The 22,555-nt window shown below is 42.2% G+C and overlaps 1 protein-coding gene across 1 annotated transcript in view; it reads left to right on the plus strand.

Annotated features, from left to right (window-relative positions):
• Positions 1 to 22,211, plus strand: part of nos1apa (nitric oxide synthase 1 (neuronal) adaptor protein a) — a 163,947-nt gene extending 141,736 nt beyond the window's left edge. Inside the window, exons 11-13 of the mRNA XM_070832417.1 lie at positions 16,713 to 16,909; positions 17,086 to 17,210; positions 21,520 to 22,211. Of these exons, the coding sequence (XP_070688518.1) occupies positions 16,713 to 16,909; positions 17,086 to 17,210; positions 21,520 to 22,171 (974 nt within the window). The 3' untranslated portion in view covers positions 22,172 to 22,211. The remainder of the gene's footprint in view (positions 1 to 16,712; positions 16,910 to 17,085; positions 17,211 to 21,519) is intronic.
• Positions 22,212 to 22,555: the final 344 nt, after the last annotated feature.

Here is a 22,555-nt window from a genome sequence, read left to right on the forward strand (position 1 = left end):
TGCCAATTAGAACTATGACAATAACACAGAAAAATCTGACTTTTCCAGGTACAAAATTGTACAAAGGTAGAAAAGTGACAGGAGTGTCAGGTAAGAAAGATGCTCACGGATAGAAGATATAAACAAACAGACGTCTCATCTTCAACTCAGACCTGTGAACTATTAAGTGGCATTTAAATCACATTTCAGCGACTGATTTAACCAACGTCAGATAGTTGAGGAAGAGCTGAAATGTAATGAAACAGCCCTTGAAATCTACAAAAAATATAGTCAGACTTGTTGCTCTAGATTGCAGTAAAATCGTTCAACACATCTCCACACTGATATTGCAATAATTTAAAAAGATGACCCCATCTCATGATTCAATAATCGTATTCAATTAAAGTATGTATTACATTGTCAAGCAAGAAATTACTTCAATATCAGACTCATTCACGTTTTTTGACTTGTGTAGAGATAGGTTATCCAGACGGGGCAGGAAGTATGAAAGTGATAATGTAAAGTTATTTTAGATTTAATTACATACACCCTCCCTCTCGTGCCCCTGTGCGACCATTTAATACGGAGTAAAGCAGAGAGAAAGTCTGTGGCGTCCAGCGGCTCAGCGCTCATCAGTCATCTTGAGAGTTGTCGCCTCTCAAGTGGAGCAGTTAATAAGTAAGGGACGATACCCAACAAGTACTTTTCTCAATTGCAATGAATGACAATGAATAACACAACACAAATTCCAAGCCGTTCCATTGGAAAGGACGTTGTCTTTGTGGTCCTGCTTCTTGGACCCCACACATGTCATTTCATGCACTAGAACAAAAGACACTTTGAAATTTTGTAGTTGGAAATATGTTCAACCAGTTAAAAAGAGTCGCTATGAGCTTGAGGACAAGATCATGAGATTAAGTTTAACCTGCCAAGTCTACATCGAATTTCTGAATCATCACCACATGCTGAGTCTTCTTTAGTCACCAAGTAAATCCATTCAAATCCAACCTAAAATGTGCTGCTAATTCGACAAAACTCCTCATCCCAGTGCCACCTTGCCAAGACTGCGTGACTTTGTCTCAATCGAATCCCCAAATTGTTTCCATTTTGCATCAAACGTTGGTCCAGACGTGTTGTGGAGCTGCGTCCCTGTCTTCAAAAGGTCCAGTCAAGCTTTCCTCACTCACTGTGTTTTCCTATTTCTTCTGTTCCTATAAGCACATTTTCATAAGTAAAAATAAAGTATTACAAAAGAGCACAAACTGTTTTCTGTTTCAGCATCTCGCCTTGTGTCGAAGCCACTGCCATGTTTTAACTTGCATTTCTTAACTCCCTAATCTTGACACTTTCTCTGTTTCTAGCCTCTTTGGTAAATCCTCTGTTTTCTCTCTTCCTCCTTCCATCTATATTTCTCTCGCATGTGTTCGACCTTAACCTTATTCTCCTGTCATCTCTCGAATCCAGCTCCTCCTCTAATGTCTCCAAAATGCCAGACATATTGTATTTCTAAACAGTTTTCTTGTCACTGATTTATCAGCAATCCAATGTTGTGCTGTTGAAAACATAAGTAAAGGCCTTGGTAGAGATGCTGGATGTCAGTAATCCCCATGTGAAGGACGTGTGGTGGAGTCAGGATTAGAAGAAGCAGCTTTGCAGAAGGTGTTGACTAATATTAACTAATATTTCTTTAGGAGGTTTAGTGAGATCACATGCAGAAGCAGAAGGGGAAATTGCTTTTGTGTATTTGTGTGATGGATCCAGTGAAGTTTGGAAGTTTGAACTTCATTCTTAACTACTTATTGATCCAGCCTCTAATGAATTTATGGGATACAGTCAAATTCTGCCAAACAAGGAGCTTTGTGTGTATGTGCGGTTGCTGATGAGCATATGTGAGGGCAGTGGTGGTGATCGACCAGACTTCAGTGTCAGCAAATAACTCCAACAATTGGCTCAAACCATAATGACTTTTCAGCATCCATAGAAGACCTTCTGGCAGCCACATTTGTGCTGCTGGGCTCTAGTGTAACAATAAGGATAAGATCTGTAGCTTCAGATCTCAGTTGGGGGGGGGCCCACGCATGTTTCTTTCATCAGACTTTCTGAAAAGCCGAAACGTGCTCACATTGGTTTTTATTTTTTTGATCATACTGTAAGATTCATGGGCGGCAGTTTCTGTACTGGATAGGAAAGTGTTTGAAGTCAAGCCTTTTTTCAGGTGTGTGCTTTGGTTTTCATTATTCATTTTGCGCCTTATTGAACTCAACTTGTTCATGAATAATGACAAACAATAAAAAGAATGAGCCAATGCCACAAAGTTGGATCCAAGCACAGCACACCTCTGTTTTAACCACTTGTCACTTTCTGACACTCTCATGATAACATACATGTTACTATGGTTACCCAATGATTTGGTCCCACTTATTATAAGAGTGCCTGGTATTTGAATGATTTTGAATTCACGCTGTGGTCGGCTTTGATTTTACACAAACATACTGCACCAGTGTTTTGCGTTGGGCATGCAGGGAGACCGTGCTCCTTAACTTAATAGACACCAGCCCAAACAAATCACATCAAACGTGCAAACCCACCAGAGTTCATTTAAACCAAAGCCAAATTGCGATTCTTTTTTTCTGAGGTAGTTCTGTTATAGATGAACCCAACTCTCTTTATACATCCCCGGAGAGAGAAATCAGAAATGACAAAGCAACCTTTTATTCCATTAGAGAACCGATCAAGGTTGTGACGACGCTTCCTGCATGACAACTACTGTATATTGAATACGTGAATCCTGAAAATACTGCAGCTCATGTATATTGAGCATATATATTTGGCTTCCATCAACAAATTAGATCCTCTCCAGAGAGCTCCATTTTAGGATAAAGAATTAGAAGTTATCTCAGTTGTTGACTAGAACCTTTGGCCCATAAATGTGTCTTATATTTAGTATTCAAGAGGTCTTTTAAGCAATTACATTCCTCTCTCTAGTGTCAGACACTATGCTTTAAACTGCTCAGCTGCTGACTGCAGTCTGATCTCAAATCTTTATCTCTGTCTCACTTTTGTGTGTCTCCCACTCGGTGGCTTCCTCCCTTCCTCTCAACTTTAATTAATTGTCTGATGGGGCTTGTCGTTGCCATGTGAGGGCCACGTTGCTGACCAGCCCGACCAAGCAGAGAGGGCTTTTGTGACTTGTATTGATTTCCCCCGTCACAGGCGTGTGTTGTTTGAAACTGGGGTTAACTACTGGGACAGCAAGGGAGCAGCACAGATCAATACAGTTCTTTACAAGCTCAGTCCGTCACCTGCAGGGAAATGTTCAAATACACACATAAACACACAACACATGTCTGACACAATCGTACCCGCGATATCAAATATATTTCAGCTGTTTGTTCCTTTAGGAGCACAACAGTGTTTTACTTTTTTATTGCTTTGGTAATGAAAGAAGTTAAAGCACTTTATTTTATTTTCGTAACTGTTTGAGGATGTTTGCTGCTTTTTTTAATACACATTACCCATTTTAAGGACAATGTGGAAGGAAAATGATCCTAAACATAAGACCCCAAACAGACTTGTTCTTCACCGGAGTCAGTCACATGACCATTTCACCAGACTGAATACCGAAAGCCTCCAAAACAAGCAAGAAGCAAAGATGGGAGCATCATGGGAGAAGATACCAAAGGGGAGATTTGCTAAACCCTCTAAAAAATTGTCTTACCACAATTCTTTGAATTTAGATTAGTTACAAAGGCTAACAATGTAAAGAGCCCAGTTCATCTGTTTTCTATAAAGTGCTGCAGCGGTTAATATAATAAGATCTGGAGCTGAGCTCTTCTAAGATGTGCTGCATGTCTGGAAAGCACTGAAGCTTTTCCACAGATGTTTAATCTTGCGTACAATTCAAGAAATGAATAAATCAGGTGTAGCATTTGTAAGAAATTCCACTTCCTTCCCCCTCGTTTTGGGTTGTTAAACAAGAATGTCTTCCCCAACACAACAAACTCACCAATATGACCTTGTTGCAACAGTAAGTGACGACAGACACCAATTTGATTGTCTACAACAGCAAGTCCTTATTTCAAAGAAACTCCTTCATGCATCAACTAGCATATAAATACAATATTGTTGTAAAGGACTCCTGTTAATCAATGTCATCAAAGTCGCTGGATGTCATTGTATCTGCACCCAACTACATCAGTGGGCGTCCTCACTGACCCTGAAGTTTCTGAATCGCTGCAGCCAGGTTCCAAAATCCTAAAACCAGACCGCATGGTGTTAATTCTGATATTTTCCCCCTAAAAAAATAAAAGTTTGTCAATCAAATAAAAGTGCGCACACAGTAAAACACAAACAGCAACTGGGCTTTAAGTGTGCGAGGAGTTGGCTTTGGCTGTTTTGTTAATGTGAAGTAGTGCAGACTGAGTCGCGGGGTTAGTGGGTCACATATAAACAAGCACTCACAACGGACCGTCACAGCATCACAGTGCTGAAATTAATGACTGTGTCTGTGCCAGTAGAGCATGGAATAAAGGACTTTAAAAGCTGAGGCATTAATCTTCTGAGCTCAGCATTAATGATGAGAGCCAAACAGGACTCCTCCTAACAGCCAAGAGTTGAACAAACTTATCTGCTGTGGGCTATATTAGTGTAAATGTGCGTACGTGTTGCCTGAGCATCTGTGTCATCCCCAACCAAACATATATTTCTAGGGTTTCAGGATACTTTAGGGTTCAAATAATGAGTCTGTAAGTCGACAGTAAAGGTAAAATTAACAATTCTCATCATCAGTTGTTTATTTATTAAGCAAAAATGGCAAATCTTTTTTATATTTCATAGACTCTAATGGTTAAAGATCAAAAATGCTTTAAACATTGGTGCCTTTCCAGTGTAAGCTTAGTCTGCTGTAGTTTGCACTACTGGCTGCTGCCCTCTACAGCATTACATCCGCAATCCCTGACTGCATTTCCCATCAGGTCGCTGGATTTGAACTGGCAACCCTCCACTCACATCTCTAACCTCTTGGCTGTCACTGCAAAGTCAGATTAGACTTCCTCGTGGAGGCGCTTTCCTCGTATTTTGCCTCATTAATAAGTGTGAGTGCACAGATAGAGGCGTCAGGGACTCGAGCAAAGCTGCGCTCGTGTTCTTTGGCTGTGTGTCGACATCTGGATGCGGTGGCACTTGGCTTTGATGCTCCTATGATGCACAGCTACAGGCCACGCTCAGTGGCGGCTTGGCATGGTACATAATCTGGAACATGTGGAGCTCCAAATGTACCGTAAGGGGCTAAAAGAGCAAAGAGATCTTGAATCACAGCACAGCTGAAGGCCTGTCCCGGCCACATCTGTCCGTCAGTCCATCTGTCCTCTCCCATTTCTTCCCTTTCTGAGCAGCTTTCTTTGTGTTTCTTCACAGATACGCTGACAAAAGCAAGCTGACAAATTTAACACACACTCTGCATTTAAAATGGACGTGAATGTCCCACTGAGACGAGCAAGAACTGAACGGAAAGACAAGAGACTCCTTTGATCATTTTTAGCCTTTAGTCAGTAATATTTAACTTTTTTAGTGCTTGATGTGTCATATTAAGACTCCAGATAAGACGCACTCAGACACGCTCCCCTTGATTCACTCCGTCTCGTTAAGAACAAACTCAGATTGAAGTCTGTTTGTCTTTGTGAGCCTCTTCATTCCTTTGATTAGCTGCTTCACTCACCTGTCAACATGTGTGCTTATGTTTGATCTTGGGTTATTTCTTTATGGTTTGGTCTTGATCCCTTAGTTCCAATCAAAGGAATCCTTAGTGTTGCAGCACATAATGATGGTTCAGACAATGGTATTCTTCCAATTTAATGTCAGCAGCTTTGTGTCTCTCACTTCCCTCTTTCATCATGACTTTGAGTTTGGCCAAGACCTGCACAGGTCGCTGACTGTCTAAATGGGAGCAAATCACTGCAGCAACGTTCAAAATATTGTGGAAAGGATGACGACAAAGAGAGGAGGCTGTTATAGCAGATGAATGCCCTTGGTTTGGAAACACTACGATCAATGATCACCTATCCTCGTTCAATTAAATTCATCATTCAAAATCTTGACTGCTGCCTTTTGGAAGACTCAAGGCTGACAACATAATTTCACATTTTGCAAACATCCTTACAAGGCTTGAAGCACAAGGCCAGAAATCACACAGCGAGACACAAAGAGAATCAGAAAGGAGGAGAAACCCGGTGCCTGGAACAACGGACTGGTTATTTTTTTGCTGTCTCATTTCCCTCGCTGCTTCATTCATGGCTACGCTCGTACTTCAGTCTCTCAGACGTTCACACTCCAGGGAGCCTTTGGGTCAGACGGACAGCGATGTGGCAAATGGCTGAATGAATTATTGATCTGAAGACTTTGATACGGAGCAGACTGAAGGCACCCAAACATGTCTGGCAACAACCTGCAGTCGTGTCGTCTGCTCATATTATGCCTTCCCATTTGTAAGAGAGGTGAAACCTGTATTCCAGTAGTGAAGTTATCTCGTAGTTTGGATTAAGATCAGTCTCCTCCGGTGTTGTAGTCAGTTGTGATTCTGAATTAATTACAGTGAATTAAATGAATTTTCTGATATAGTTTTGTAATTTTCAGTAAGTGCAGTGATCTCATTCCATGTGGGCTCTTACATGCATATGAAGAGGACAAGCATGATATTACCGTAATAGTGTAGCAAGTTAAGCTTCCCCAGCTGAGAAACTGTTCCCTCTAATTAGAGCACAACATGCTGTGGCTGCAATGCATTGTGGTCTGTTGAGGCTGCAGTACGTTGAATGGCTGAAACAGTATCTCCAGCATCTTGGCTTTTTCTTTGTGTGTCATTTTAAAATAGTGAGTGTGAAAAGATTTACTGGTGCTGTTTACTGTTGATGCAAGTCAGGAAATGGGAACAACACATAAAAAGTAGACTCAAAAGTGCAAAATACATCACTTATAGGCAATATTATATACATACATACATATAATATACATACAAGGATGCACAGCGTGATACATGACTGCTGGATTGAAGCTATTCTGCCGAGAAATGCGCCATAAAGGTTTGTGTTTTTGTGTGTGAAAGGTACAAAAGCAGCCTGCAGAGACTGCCAGTCCTCCCAGTGACTGTTCTTTTATGTTGATAACTGCACTAATGGATAAATAATAGTGGTTTGTCTGTCTGTCTGAGGTGCCGTAAAGATGATTTGAAGGTAAAAGGCTGAGACAGAGGTGTGCTGCAGTAATTGCTCCTCTGTTGAACAGTCAGGCAAGTCAGCTCACCTCATCTCGCGTCTGCATCCTGTTCTCAGTAGTCAGTGTTGGATTCAGTGGAGATTATGTGAGATTATTCACTGCATGGTTTAAATTCTGTAGCAGCGTTTCGTTAGTATTAGCTGTGATAGAGAATTTTAGTATCACACATTCAGAGGCTTGTTTCCAAGCTTTACTAGCATTAGTTTCTCTTGACAGTTTGGTGCTGTGTTGCCTAAATGCTGTTCTTGCCCCAAAGGGAACAAACCAAAGGCAAAACAGAGGTGCAGTTTGTAAAAAGGTTACTGCAGGTAGAGGAGGAAATGGTAGAAGAATAAGAGGAGGAAGAGGAGGAGGAGAGGACCGGTTGGTTTTGTTAATGGGACTCCTGTTTTCCCCTGAGACTGAGAGGTCAGACCAGGAGCCTCAGCCTGTCACCACAAGATAGATGCTGACTGATGATTTTGGGGGATAGAATTCAAAGTTTGCTGCCCTTCTCTGTTTACGATTAGGTAGAGCCTTTTTAAGAAAGAGGAGGGCAGGTCGGCTGTGACACAAGAGGAATAGAGGTCAGCTGTGTCGATGGAGCCTCTGGAGTTTATGCTGTACTGTCGGCTCCTCCTGATCCACGACCGAGTGCAGGAGAAAATGTGGCTAATTAGATTAGATAAAACTGAAACGATGTCCTAGGGGGGAAATAGGCTGTATATAAGATGGAGACAGCGGGTACAGAGGATAATTTAACTGATTAAAGGGAACATTGATAATATGTCAAAATATGGTGTCTTAATTTCAAGATGTGTTCAATCAATTAAGATTCCTGTAATTTTTTTTGGTTTTTTAATTAATGTGTGATTGATTTTATAAGCAGAAGGGGAAAATGCACATACTAATCAACCAATCTGTCAGAGGCAAAGATAGAAGTAGGGGAACACTCGCTGTCATGACACCCCAAAACCTTGTAAGATGATTTTGTCTGACTTTGACACCTGAAATGGTGGTTTGCATCCTGTCTCTATCAGCGTTGGCTTCTTTTAACCATGACTGTGATCTTCCTCTAAGCTTAGTTTAAGTTGCCTAAACTTAACTAGGCCTTGGTTAGACTCCTTTTAGAGCTGCAAGTAACAATTATGTTCATTAGAGGATATTTTCTTCATTAATCAAACAGTTTAAAGCCCAAAAATATTACATTTAGGATGTTCTGAGAAATAAAAAGACTGGAACCAGGAAATTGTTGGTCTTAAATCTTTTGTCATGACGATTATCTAATCGTTTCAGCTCTCTGACTCTTAAGTCTTCAGCTCTGGTTGGTTCGGCAGCACCTGTAGTAACTGGTTGTAACCCCGAGACTGTCTTAATAATAGAAGTCAGAAAATGTTGTTTGAAATCGAAAGTCTGTGTCTGGGGGGCTTTGAGCGGCAACAGAACAACAACAGGAGAAGTTACGCAACTCTCACAGATTTGATGTTGTCTTTATAAACCACACACCACACCACTACATGTCTTAAAGGTCCCATATTTTGTTCAGTTTTAAGTTCATCTTTGTATGTGGAGGTCCTGCTAGAGTTTTGTCACACCACACATGGTCGCTGCAGCCTCTGTCTGAACGCTCTGCTGCTTTAGACAATCTAAAGATGGAGCAGTAGAATCAGGACTGGATGGTTTACTTCATAGTTTCAGTGATCTCTGGGCACACCAGGGACACACATTTATGTTTAAAAGACATTAAAAAGCTTTGCATAATATGAGGCTTTTAGGTATTAGGAGTCTATACATTCTTTCTTTAGACAGAAAGTCATGAATGTTACATCTGGTGCTCCATAAAATTGGCAGTGGAATCCAGACGGTGCCAGTTTTCTGAGTAGAAAATGACTAAAATCGGACACAAAGTGATGAAGGCAGCATGTCAGAAACGTCTTCCATTAATCCTGTCCTGCACACAGTCCCTCTTCAGTCTGAGACAGCCCCCCCACCAGATCCCACCCACTTAAATCATTCATGTTATAATGAACCCAGGTAAAAAATTGATGAGCAGCTCTGCCTCTCATCTGCTTGTGACTGGGAGGTATTTTTCTTCCCTCCTTTCTCACCTCAGACATGATTGGCCCCACTTGCACTAATACCTTTTCTCACACACACACACACACACACATGGAGACACACATGCATATCTTAATGTGGTAAAGTGAGGAGCTCTGATTTAATACATCAGTGATAATGACCCTGTCTGGCCTGAGGATTAGTGTGTTTGTGTCTTCGAGTGAGTGTGCTTCAGGTCATCCTCTCGTCTCTCACACGGTGTCTCGCTCTGACGCAGATCTGTTGCACCAGAACATCTTTACATTTCTGTTCCTCTGGTCAACACGCAGTCAAGGGAAAATATTAGTACTGCAAGAACTGAATTATCACCATCATAGATGAGGATTTTGTTGTTCCACTGTTTTGCACATAAGTGACAGAATCACAATTTCTTCTTCTTCGTCTTTTTTCTTTACTTTTTTGAAAGAACTTTCTTAGCTGTCATCACCATCAAAGGACCTGTTTACTTTAAACTGTTTCAGACATCTTGAGGATGGAAACAGAACTTTTTTTTTCTATCTGAGCATCGTCTTTAAGTTAGAGCATACTTTCCCGGGCTTCACATTGCCGAATGTGCACAGGGATCATTCAGAAATGTTTGAGTAGCTTATGTACACGTACATATAACTTGTATAACTTTTACGTTTATGCTAATTGGTTTCTTTCAAAGCTAAAAAAAAGAAAACTGGGTGTTTTTCTGTTAACATTGTTCACAAACAAAAAATGCCACTTAATCTGTACACTACAGATCAGCGAAGAGAGGGAAAAGTCAGAGTGTCTGCAGGGCGCAGTGTGTGTGCTGTCTCGGTGACAGAAGTGGGTTACCCTCAGCAAAGAACAAAGCTAAGAGTTTGGCACTTTGATCGGTGATGCCAAAGCAGAGTCGAGCTAATTACAACCTCACGCTGGCTGCCTGACATACTTGAGCCAAAGTCACAGACAGGCTCCCTGTGAAGGGGTTAAAAGCTGGTTTGGCCAAGTGCGACTTCTTCATGAGCAAAACTGTAATCATAATTACATCATAATTCATCCATGTTCCTTATTAAAACTGAGGAAATTACAGCGCAGTGAAAAATACACACGACTGTGGAGCAAGAATCTGTAATGCGACGAGCTGAGGTGTCGATCTATGTCAGAAGTAATCACACTGTGATAAAACACTACATAGGATGTGTAACAAACCCTCAGTCAGTAATTAAACATGGTACTGTGGATACAGAGTATGTTGAATTAGTTTTACAGCTACAGACGATACCCAGTTAAATGCTGAAATGTCCAAGAGATATTAATGTACTTACAGTGAAGAGTTTTTTCACCTGCTACAAAGGTAAATCATCGTACTATTCCTTTAAAACTGCACTGTTGGCCAGTTCCCCTGTTTATCTTGTATGTATCAGCGGAAATGTAGGAAGGAATTGCACCTTGTACTCAAGAATCAACCAAAATAAATTGTATCTCATGCAATTTGGGCTCTCATACATATATATTACATAGAAATATACATATAAATGTGAGAAAGAGTTCCACAAATCAGTGTGTTGCACTGCAGAGCCGTGGCTTTGTGAAAGGGAGCAGCGCAGCAGTACTAGCGGGCAAGCTTGTGATTTTTACAAATCAATCAAAATCGATCCACTGGACGTTTCTACTCGAAATGATCAATTTTCCTGATCGATTTTATTCACGAGCCGTTTAAAGCTTAAAAGCACGTCTTTTTGTTGAAGGTGAAACAGAATAATGCTCTAGATAAGAGTTAAAATGACATCTTCCCACATGGACACAGTCGAGCAGTTCCCACATCTTTTGTAATCGTTCTGTAGGATTACCATCAATTTTCTTTTTAGGGCAGGTTTTCCAATTTTGTTGGTGTTGCAGAAGATTGCGTTATCACTTCAGCTGATTCAGTCTGGCCGTCTGCTGGCGCACAAGTGGAAGTGAGAGCTTTCTGCTCAAGTGCTGGTAACCACTTTGTTTTGAGTCCAGTAAATGTCTCTGTCTTGTTGTTCTCTCTCTCCTTTTGCTCTCCTTCCTGCTTATTCTGCAGGGTGCGGAAGTGACGGATTACATGTGAGGAAATCACTGAAATGAGCAACAAATCACCTTATATTGTGTGTGTGTGGGGGGATTACACACTGGATTACACCCTGAGAGTAGCCTTCCCAGCTCTGCTTTTCTAACAGCATGAACGTTCTGTATCTGTGTTTGTTTCTAATCTGACTGTTGTTTGAATAATGCTGTTAATCCATAGAAGCTCCTGAAGAAAGAAATCCTCCTTTTAGTGTTAACGAGCGGTAATTATTACAGATGGGATCCTTCAGGCACACACACACACACACACTAAAACACATAATAATCTGCAAATGTTACACAGTCCTCCAGACCTAAACAAACAAGCTGCAGGAGTTCTCGCTGATTACAGGCTGGTGGGGAGATGCAAGGCAAAGATACTCAATCATGTGAAATGTACACGCACATGCTGGTTCCTTCTGATCCGCTGCTGAGTTGGAAAGTAGTTATTGCAGTTTAGCGGCTTAGTCGACCCACTTATCAAGGCAATCAGCAGCTGAAGTTCAAAGCTGGAAACACAGACGCGATACACATACTTTTATATTCAGTGTGACTTACACATACTGGGGATATCATTATCTCTGATGTCCATAAATGTCCATTAACCTTCAAATCATAGAAAAAAGAAGCTCCTTTTAACTTGCCTGAGAATCACCAGATATTTTTCTTCAGTCTAAAAGTTGTTTGTGCATCTGTCAGTATTTTGCACACAGCAACTGCTAATTAGCAGCTTTTAATGCTGCTAATTTGCCCAAATGTAATCAAATACGGGCTAAAACACTCACAGCTCAAGTCGTAGCTCACAGCTAGCTCGCTGTCTCCATGGCTACAATATGTGTCCTGGGTTGGGGGGCTTAATAGTCAGCCATTAAAAACTGCCGACCCAGTACATACTAATAGTGATTTGTGTACCAATAGTACAAGCTAAAGTCAAATTTAGATTTTCTAATGCTGCATCCATTGTATTTTCTATTTAACATGTCATCGTTGGAGCTGTTTCACCGATGTCCAAAGCTTGTTTTGTAGTTTTTATGGTTGTGAGTTGCTCAGTTCTTTCTCTCCACTTAAACATGAAGTGGATTTGATTTGCATGTTGGTATTTTTAAATTCAAACCATGGGTGTCTTTGGTATACTCTACAAACCAGTGACTCAAGGACACGGTGCTCTTGTGTGAGTGGTTTTAACAGCCGTTTGTCAGGTAAAAACTTAATTCATTCACAGCATAAAACTGAATGTGTGACAGGCCTGCTGAAATATGCGCCACACTTTTGATTTAGAGCAGACTGGTGTCTGAAATATTGTCCCTGCTGAAGCTGCAATGCAGGATGATTTAACAATTATTTCTCTAATTTTAATGCTTCAGTAGGCAAGATTTGTTGAAAAAAATCCACCTGTTTCGTCAGCCTAAATCACAGTGGGGCTGCAGCACAGACGTCTGTCCCAGCTCCACTAATTGGGAGGACATAGATTAACTGTTGGAAACAAATTAAATTCTCAGTTGTGAGGTGGAGTCGCTGCTGGGAAATCTCGGCACAGGAAGTGATAAATCGAACAAAGCAACTGTTAATCAGCAGCGAACGAGCATTGTGTCAAGAGGAAACAGGACTCCCAAACATCAGATCTTTCAATTTGTGGGTTTTGATATAGCGTTGTCTCTGGAGAGAAGTGACAGTGCCTTTATTAATGATTCAATCCAGTGAGAGATAAAAGGAAGGAGCAGGCATTGTGATGGACCGGGAAGCTTTAGCTGCACATGGTGCCGCCCGTCTGCCTGGTGGTCACTTAAAAAGCACAAATTAAATAGAGAGAGATGCGGAGGAGGAGGAGAAAAACAGAATAAAGCTCACAGTATGAATAACAATGAAATACACGTCCTCTCTAATGCAATTTGACAAGATTGTGACCAAATAAAAAGCCATCGGCCTCTGATCACCAGAGTGTGCACTGCTGGCATCCAAACTAATGTCTTTATCCTGATTTCCAGTACACGTGATTAGTTACGGTACCTTACACCAGCCATTGTTGTCCACTGGAGTTAAAATGAGGTGCTGGTTGGATTGTACTCTGATCGGTCTTTGACCTTGTTTGCTGGTAACCTTTCAAATTCACAACTAACGAGACTGAGACGGCTGAGTGTGACGTAGCCTGAGAGCGAGCCAGAACGGACAACAAACTCAATAACGACATAATATTCACGTACAAAAACCCTCTTGATCATCAGATTTCTGCCTTTTGTGTGAAATGAAAACCAGAGTTCTCAGATGGTCTTCAATAGTCGTGTCGTTCTGTTTTACTGCTGCTTCAGTGATGTAAATCTGTGCTGCACTGATACTGATACACAGCTGTTGTCACTAAACCATGTGTGGTCAGACTTCGAGTCAGTTCCATGAACAATCTGATCTGCCATTTCCTGAACGCAGCAAACTGAATATCTAGAATGAAAAAGTACCATTTGTGAATAAATTTATACAATTTGATATCGTACACCCTCCACATCCCCAGTCTGACTCTGACCTTAGTTGCATGGCTTCCCTCTCTCTCCCTCTCTCTCCCTGCCATTTCATGTCTTAACCATCACTAACAAATGAAGGCAAAATGCCAACATTTAAGATCCTTAGAAAATCTGGCACCGCAGCCATGTCGAAATCATCATCCTTCTCCTGTATGATTAGCTGTAATTTAAATATCACTCACATTCAGCATTTCTCTGGTATATTTCTAACGTCATGTCCCTCGCTGCAGCTCGCTTGTGGGTACAAACTGACCTCTAGCCACCGTGGGTATACTGGCATTTGCACGCAGCACTTTATTTGACAGCCTCTGAGAAATCGCTAAATTTGCATTCGTTTAGAGTATAAAGGCGTCCTAAGAGCAAAGCGTTTCAGAGCTGGCTCAGGGGCGGCCAGTCCACCGGAGTAATGGTCATAAATAGTGATGATAAATCACATCTGTGTATAAATGAGCCAGACTGAGACACGTGGGCTCATTTCCAAACAGCAGGTTTCACCTTTTCAGCAGCGTGGCAGCATTCTGAAAGACGAGTTCAAAGGAGATGCGAAACATGAAATGTTTGTAATTATACTTATACTGCAGCAAACATCTTTCCCTCATATCGTCACCAAAGGGGCTCACAAAGTCCATACATTACTTCTCCATTAGGGGTTAAAGAGGGAGGAATATGTGGCCACATTGTCAGGTGGGATCAATAGGATGTTTTATAGCCTGTGTAAGGTGTTACCATCGATCACTCCATGACCTTGCTGTACAGTCCGTGCACCCTGAATGACCTTGGTAGACAGGCAGAGCATTGAACAAAGATGTAAGGCATGTAAATGAAGTTCCTTTTGTACCACAGTAACAGGCAAGAGGGTTTTTACAGCAGTGTGAAATCCCCCAGTTGAAACAAGGCACAGCCATTGAATATTTGTATTATGTTTCACCACTGTAAAACTGCAAGTAAAACAAATAAATGCTAACAGAGAAGAACAGTCAAGCCAGTGCACCATGTGGATCATGTGGTAAGCAGCCTAACAACTAGCTGACAGCCTTGCTAGCTAACAAGTAAGGAACCTGCAGCAAAATAAAAATTACAGCACCCAATGTTTGGTTTAATAAATAAATAATTGCAGACCAATAGCATCAAAGTCAAATTTATAAGAAGTCAAATCACAGCCGAACCTCATTAAAGCTGAAGGAAGTTTCTTACACTAAAGGTCACACCAGAAAGTAACATCCACACAACCTAGGAAAATATTTGATTCATTCAGTGAGGAGTTATTGAAGGTCGCAAAGCTCTGCAAGATAAAAAGGTTGCTTTTAAAACTTTATGTTGTGTTTTGGTGTCTGACAAACTCAGGGATTGTTGTGGGTACTTATTTCTGTCCTTTGCATCTTTTAAATGCGGTGCTGTTGCTAAGTGGCCTAATAGCACCAAGGTCGTGTTCGTACATGCGTCAGTGCTGCAGGAAGAGATGCACAGGGAGCCCCATGAGAGGAGTCAGTAGTGAAGTAAAACTTTAATCAAACACAATCTAAAACGTGCTTAAACAGATAGCAGGTGTTAATGTGGCTACCTGCACACAGTCTACTACTATAAGATTACATTTAGTGCAGGACCCACTGTTGCTTCACTCTGCACTTCTCTGCTGTGGTAATTGATTTGTGATTCGATGACTCCTATGAGCCTGCATGCTGTAAAGTCAGGGTGCATCCTTCTCTCTGTTCTCCTCACATCTTTCTCTCTATCCTTGGAGTCACTTCAAATGTCCTCTATATCATGTTGATTCATAACGCTGGGTCACATTTCCTCTGGCCTCTGGCTAATGCACTCTTGTAGATCTCTTGATTGTGACACTAAGTGAAATGCTTGCGTGTGCAAAGTGAAGTCAAGGTTACTGATTTTGACGCTCCATCTGATTCCAAATGGTGATATTTGTTCCCCATTTATCTGGCTGAGACACTGTACCTTTCAGATATGTGTATGCAGCTCAAGGTGCACTCTCGCCCATTACCTCCTCTGAATTATTCGCTTGTAGGAGACGAGCATTTTGTGACTAAGCAGAAACGGCTCGATAATGTGTATCTTCAGAGGGAAAATGATCTGAACTGTGATACTTCTATGTCTCATTAAATGCTTTCCGAGAAACGTTCCTCTCCAAGAGGTAAGATCTCCTGTCTGAGGTGGACTGACAACCACCTGAGCCCCCCTTTCTGTTCCCGATCCTGCATTTTGGTCCATTTCTACTTCATTTTCATAGTGTTTTTGCTGTTTATGTGCATGTGTCATTGCAAATGCCTTGAGTTTTGTTTTGTATTCTTTGATCAGTACATACAGTGATGCTGCACTGCCATCTGGCCCTCATATGTTGTATGCATTCTCATGAGATACCTTGAAATCTTGCTGTGATGATGCACCATCAGTTTGTTTTGTGCAAAGCTGCAGAGTGACACAGGATGGACATGACATGGAATGCGTAAAGGAATACTCCACCAAAATTGTACCTTTTAAAGTGTATCAAAGTGCTCGGTCCTCTTTGGGCTCGAGCATCTGCAGTGGATTCCAATTCAGAGCCAAATTTAAGAAACCATTTTACCAGTTCTGTGGAGTAATTCAGTTCATTTTCAGTGGAGTATTCCTTTCATTTCATCGAGTGAGTTTGTGCACCTCATTGTCAAAGGGAGCGTCCTGTTTGTGTCGTCTAGTGCTTGAAGGGTTTGCAGCTTTGCAACAACACATGCTGTTAAAAAGCAGATATGCCAACACCTTCACTTAAATACTGCCGTTTATTCACTCTTCTGTCTTCCTTGTCTCCTTTTTTCCCAGTTGATCAAAGTATGTTTGAGAACTCCATTGCCCAGCAGCAGAGTCCTCAGACCTCCAGGCCAGGCCAGACTTCGGCCCGACGCTCCCCAGCATCGGCTAATCCGAACCTGGGGTCCAGCTCTGTCGACTCTCCTTCCTCCGGAGGCCAACAGAGGCTTAAAAATGCCATTAATCTGGGCAAGGCTGTCGGTGCAAAGGTTAGTACGGCGCAAGCATTCGGTTCTGTTCACTAGTCATGTAGTGATTTAACTCTGGGATTACAGAGGAAATGTCATCGTTTTAGTAAAATGATTTAAAAATGATGATTAAATGATTACTTTCCTTCTCTTTCTTTCGTTTTTGTCTGTCTCACCTCTTTCTTTCTTTCTTTCAGGTCAATGACTTGTTAAGAAGAAAGGAGCCCAGCCACCTCGGGGACATTGGAGTCACTGAAGTTAACAAGAACGTTGGCGCTGTGTGGAGCTGCATGGATCAACTAAACCAGACCACTGCAAACAGGTACACACACACACACACACACACACACACACACACACACACACACACACACACACACACACACACAGACCTGTATTTCTAATTTAAACTAAAATAAACTTTACTCTTTGCCTTCAGCGCTGCTGGTTTCATTCCTGACTCAGGCAGTTTGTTTTTCTTTTCACCTCTCTGATTAAATGAATGAAATGAAAATCATAAATACCTAAATAAATATAGAAATCTGGCTCTGAACATCAAACCAACTGTAAAAAAATTAAAAAAAAATCTATTTTTCTGTTTTTGAGCTGTTTTTTTCCCTCCAAGTCAGTAATTCCGGTTGAGAAGATGTTAGAATGGAGGAAACAGAGCTTGTCTGCATTCTCTCCAGAGAGACAACTCCTCCGCTTGTTGCGTAGGATGCCGACTTCACTGATCACTTGCTCCCTTGGGACGCTGGATGGTTACAGACAGAGATATTTTCTGGCCGGTGCAGCACATCTGTGAAGCCTCTCCTCGTTTCTCTCCCACTGCGTACTCCGCTCAGCCACCGGCCTGCTCAGGTGACACTCCAGCTAGGATCGGAAGCTCGACCAAGAAGTAATACACAAGCACATCATATGCAACCTGTGCTTTCTCTGCTGTCTGAAGGACTTGCCCTTGTAACAGGGAGATCAAGGACAGTTGCCAACACCAAACACTTTGTGTCCTCTGCCTTGAGAATTGCCTTGTCAGGCTGTCAAGCCTGGTCTTCTATGATGCCTACTGAAGATGGAGCCTCCTGTTGCAGCATCACTTTCAGAGCAGGTTCACTGGGGATTACGCATTTCCACTGTAACTTCCTCAAGTGGCGCCGGTGTCTCAATGAGCTTTGACATGATATCCCAGCGTGCGGCACATCGACGGCTGATATGACCGTGCTCACTGACACTGACACTCAGTGCATGCTGCTCGTACGTCCTCTGCAGTGTGGGTAGTGTTTAGTTCGAGGTAGTCTGAACAGCATGGATGATGCTGTGTGTTGGGATGCCAAGCTCCTCTTGAATTGCTCTCAGCCTTTTTTTTTTTTTTTTTCTTTTGGCCAGCACTGACTGGCCAGAGTGACCTGCAGAGCTCTTCAGTGTGGCAACAATGCTCAGCACAGCTCTTTGACTGGAGAGGCCATTGTTGATTAGATGGAGAGCAGTTACAGCTCATTTCAGCCTCAGTAGCCTTCACCACGTTGGCGCCACCATCCCTTAGAACTAGAACCACACCGTCTGTGTCGGTTATCCAGGATAATGCCAAAAAATGTCTCTTGAGTGTGCTGTGCTGCATGTAATCCAGTCGTAGTCTTGGCATTTTGAACACCCTGCCGTCTGCTCCAGTCCTTTTGTATAAAATCCTGGATAAAGACGTGTGAGGCTCATCCGTGACTGAGTTGTGTCGCACCAGCAGCCATGTATGGTCCCTCTTCTGGAGTGATCAGAGTCTTCACCTTTGTCACAACCTCAGCGTATGTTTCATCAAGCATCTGCATTTGATAGAATTTCTCAGCAAGTCTCATAAGATGAAAACCAACGTCTCAGACCACTGTGAATGTGTGAAATTATCTATATTTCCCTAGTTGAGGAACTGTGACTTGTGTTTGGGACTTTTTCTGATTGCCGACATATTTTTTTCAAGGCGTCAGAATTGGCCTCTGGATGGCAACGCTGAAGGCGACTCCACAACTACTATGGGACCGATGGTCCCATGCTTATAAGTTTATCTCACACTCATCATTTTTCTTTTCCTGGGGCTATTTCAACAAAACAGTCCCATACAGGTGATTTGGTTTCCACAGCCTCCATCTGTTGTATAAGAAAAAAATGTCAATTAAGTCAATAAAAGAAATAAATAGATAAAAATATAGACATCCATGCTATTTTTAATTGTAACTATTCAATATCTATTGGAATCTACATGAATGATTGACATTGTCCTTTAATTTTGGGTTAAATGATACTGTGTTCCGACATTCGGGGGAAAGAAATGCAAAAACACTGTGTCATTCAGCATTGAAGAAGCCATAATAGTCTTATTTAAAAAGAGAATTAATGTCATGAATGGGTAGTTACTGTGCGTGGATGGATTATTTGGAGGAGAGAAAGCTAAATTGGAAATGAGGTTAAAACGGGTCAGATATGACTTGAATCACTTGAATGCTCCAACGTTTTCCCAGAGACTGCAAAGGTTTCGCCCACATTTTCTAACCCTGTTGAATACAGGGACAGAATAATGTGTTAATTTATGGCTGCCCCCTCCCCTGGTCGAGCAGCAGCCCTAGAGGCCACGCAGCCACAGGCCACTGCTGGAGCCAAGTTCCACTGATGATGATAGTTTGTAAAATGTCAGCCAAACCAGTTATCAGTCGACTTGTAGTCTGTATTTGGAGATTTGTTCCAGAAGCATTAATTTGTTGTCCCTCCAACTGAGGATCAGCCAAGCTGATTTTTTTAGCACCTATCTGTCTCCATTTACTGGACTGTGAATAGATTTAGTTTAATTTACCGGTGATGATCTGTAAAGATTTTGCTAGACAGCCAACCGATCCGGACGGGTGGAGCTGAGAGGTCTCACTAATAACTGACAGACTCCCCATTCCTGAAACGAGGGTGCAGGAGAAAGACTCAAACCCACAGCATGTTTGTTTTAGTCATTTTAGTCATCTATGAAAGTATTAGTTATTGTTAGTGACATTAAACATTGTACCAGCTGTTTAAAGAATACACATATGCAAACAGATTAAACAACATAGATATAGAAACGCTGATCCAACCCAAATTCTGTCTCTCAGCACTCTTGTACCTGTAGTTTTGGTGACTTAATGACATGTTACTGCTCTGACAGTAGATTTATGAGAGAGTCACTCAACACAAATCATGCTAAGTGCTACATCCAGCTTGCTCCTGGTTGAACACAGTCGTCCCTGACGCCGTGTGCTGTGTTGTTCCAGTAAGACACCACTTGACCCCGGTGTCTCTGCATCCCTGTCAGTAACACTGAACAGCAGCAGTAATTACGTTCTAAATAAGTTCTTTCTTCTCACTATGGGGTGTAGTTATAATGGCAGTTTTCTGTCATTGCAGGGAAACAGCTTGAATAATTGGTATGTTTAACACTGTTTATCACCCTCCTCCACACACACACACACACACACACACACACGCACGCTCAAACACTTAAAGTAACACGCTGTCAATGGTAGACATTCAGTGTACATATATATATATAATCAGTTTAAGCACACATTTGACGAGGTTAGTTGTGGTTCTATCAGCTCAAAAACGTACTCACATGCTTTTACATTTATATAAATATTATAAATAAATAATATTATAAATATAGTTATGCAGAACTGGCTGCTTACTCATGATTTAATACATGTTGTAAGATATATCCGGTCACGATAATCAATGTCACATGTCCATAAAAACACTCTACTTATTAGAATCTGTTTTCATTGTCTTAACTTCAGTATTTTGGGGAATGCAGACTTTCTTGGAGAGAGTTCGACGACGAGATCGATGCCGCTCTCATCTTTCCAGTCTTTTTGCTAAGTTACTGTAAGCTAACAGTCCTCTGGCTCCGGGTTCAGGTTTAACAGAGACAGACATGAGAGCAGTATTGATCTTCTCATCTCATTCTCTGCAAGAAAGCCAATCAGAGTATTTCCCAAAGTGGCCAACTGTTCCTCACATGTCCTCTCAGCCCAGTGAGATGACGGCATCAGTCAAGTCATACAGACGATACAGCACACAGGGATAACACACTCTCAGGAACAACACTATGAATTGCATCTCATGGTTTTTATTGTCTGAACGAAGGCTTAGAACACTTTACACAACTTCCCATGCCAAAAATACAACCTCACAAAATTTGAATCAGCAAAGCTGCCTGTGCAGGAGCTGAAACGAATAGTCTGTCAACAGAAAATGTATCAGCAGCTATATTAAGAATCCAATAACTGTTTGATTTACTTTTCAAGCAGAAATGCAACAAAACAACCTCTGGGCTCAGCTCCTTAAACGTGAGGGTGCACTTAAATTAGCTGTTTTAGGTCATTGTAAATGGAAATGTGTGGGTTTTGACCTGTCGATCGAACGATAACATTTAGAGACGTCACCCTGAGCCCTGGGAAACATTTTAATGACCAGATCACCAGATTAATCGATGATGCAAATGATTGTTAGTTGCAGCTCTAACCAGTTCACCTATTATGGTAATGGATGACCTTCTCTGTATGTCTAATTGCCTCTTTGTCTCTCTCTCTCTCTCTCTCTCTCCTCCTTCCCTCTCTCCTGTATTCCAGTCACATCTCTTCCTTCGACTCCTTCCCTCGGCTCGACCCGCCACCCCCATCGGGGAAGAAGCGCCTCCCTCGGGCACTGAAAACCACCCAGGACATGATGATCTCCTCCGACCCTGTGGTCTCCTCTCCGGACACTGCTGACTCTTCCTCCTTCCTCTCGTCTCCTGAGAAGACGCCCCTCATCGCCAAGGAGGAGCCGAGGAGCGGCGAGGAGCAGCAGCAGTGCGAGAAGGAGGACGAGGGGTCAGAGGAGATCGCGCTGCCGCCGGAGAATAAAGCTGCTGATGATTGGGAGACGACAGGAGGCAACAGCAAAGCCGATGGAGGGATAGATGGAGAAGAAGATGATGTGGGAAACCGGGGCACTGAAGGAGGCGTGGAGGAGCATCAGCCCCAGCTCCAGCTCTCCGTGCCCGACCTCATCAACAAGGATCCCCCAGTGGTGGAGCCCAGAGCGAAGCCCTGCGACGTCTGGCAGAAGGCGTCCGGGCCAGACTCCCGGCTGGCCTCCACTCCATGCTCGGGGAAAACTCCCTGCCGCATCAGCATGGGCGAGGACGTCCTTCAGGGGAATGGCGCCCCCTTCAGTAAAGCCACCTCAGTGAGCGCCGAAGACTCCGAGCCCCACCCAGACCTGCTGTCGTTTGAGTAACGAGCAGAGCCGAGGTCAGACACCAGTTCAGTATGTCTCAGAAAAAAACCTTTGGAACTTTTGCTTTTAATTTCAACTCCAGAGGTAATTCAAACAGACTGCGGATCAAATATTCACTGCCACTTTTAAATATAGAACTCGCCCTTTTACAGGGTTTGTTTGAGGCAAAGGGAACACGTGCTTCCAGGAACCATAACAGGGGAACTGTTTGGTGATTTATTTTTTAGGTGTTTGGATGAGTTTAAAGGTCCCGGTGATACAATCTGGTCCTCCAACATATAGCCGATCTTATGTCAGACACTGCCACTGTTGATCACATTAATTTCAGCATTTTATCACAGTGTGCATAGCATGTTTTAGCTCTTACAACAGGTCTATAACATA

This window comes from Pempheris klunzingeri, chromosome 6, assembly GCF_042242105.1.
Source record: "Pempheris klunzingeri isolate RE-2024b chromosome 6, fPemKlu1.hap1, whole genome shotgun sequence".
Lineage (NCBI taxonomy): Eukaryota > Metazoa > Chordata > Actinopteri > Acropomatiformes > Pempheridae > Pempheris > Pempheris klunzingeri.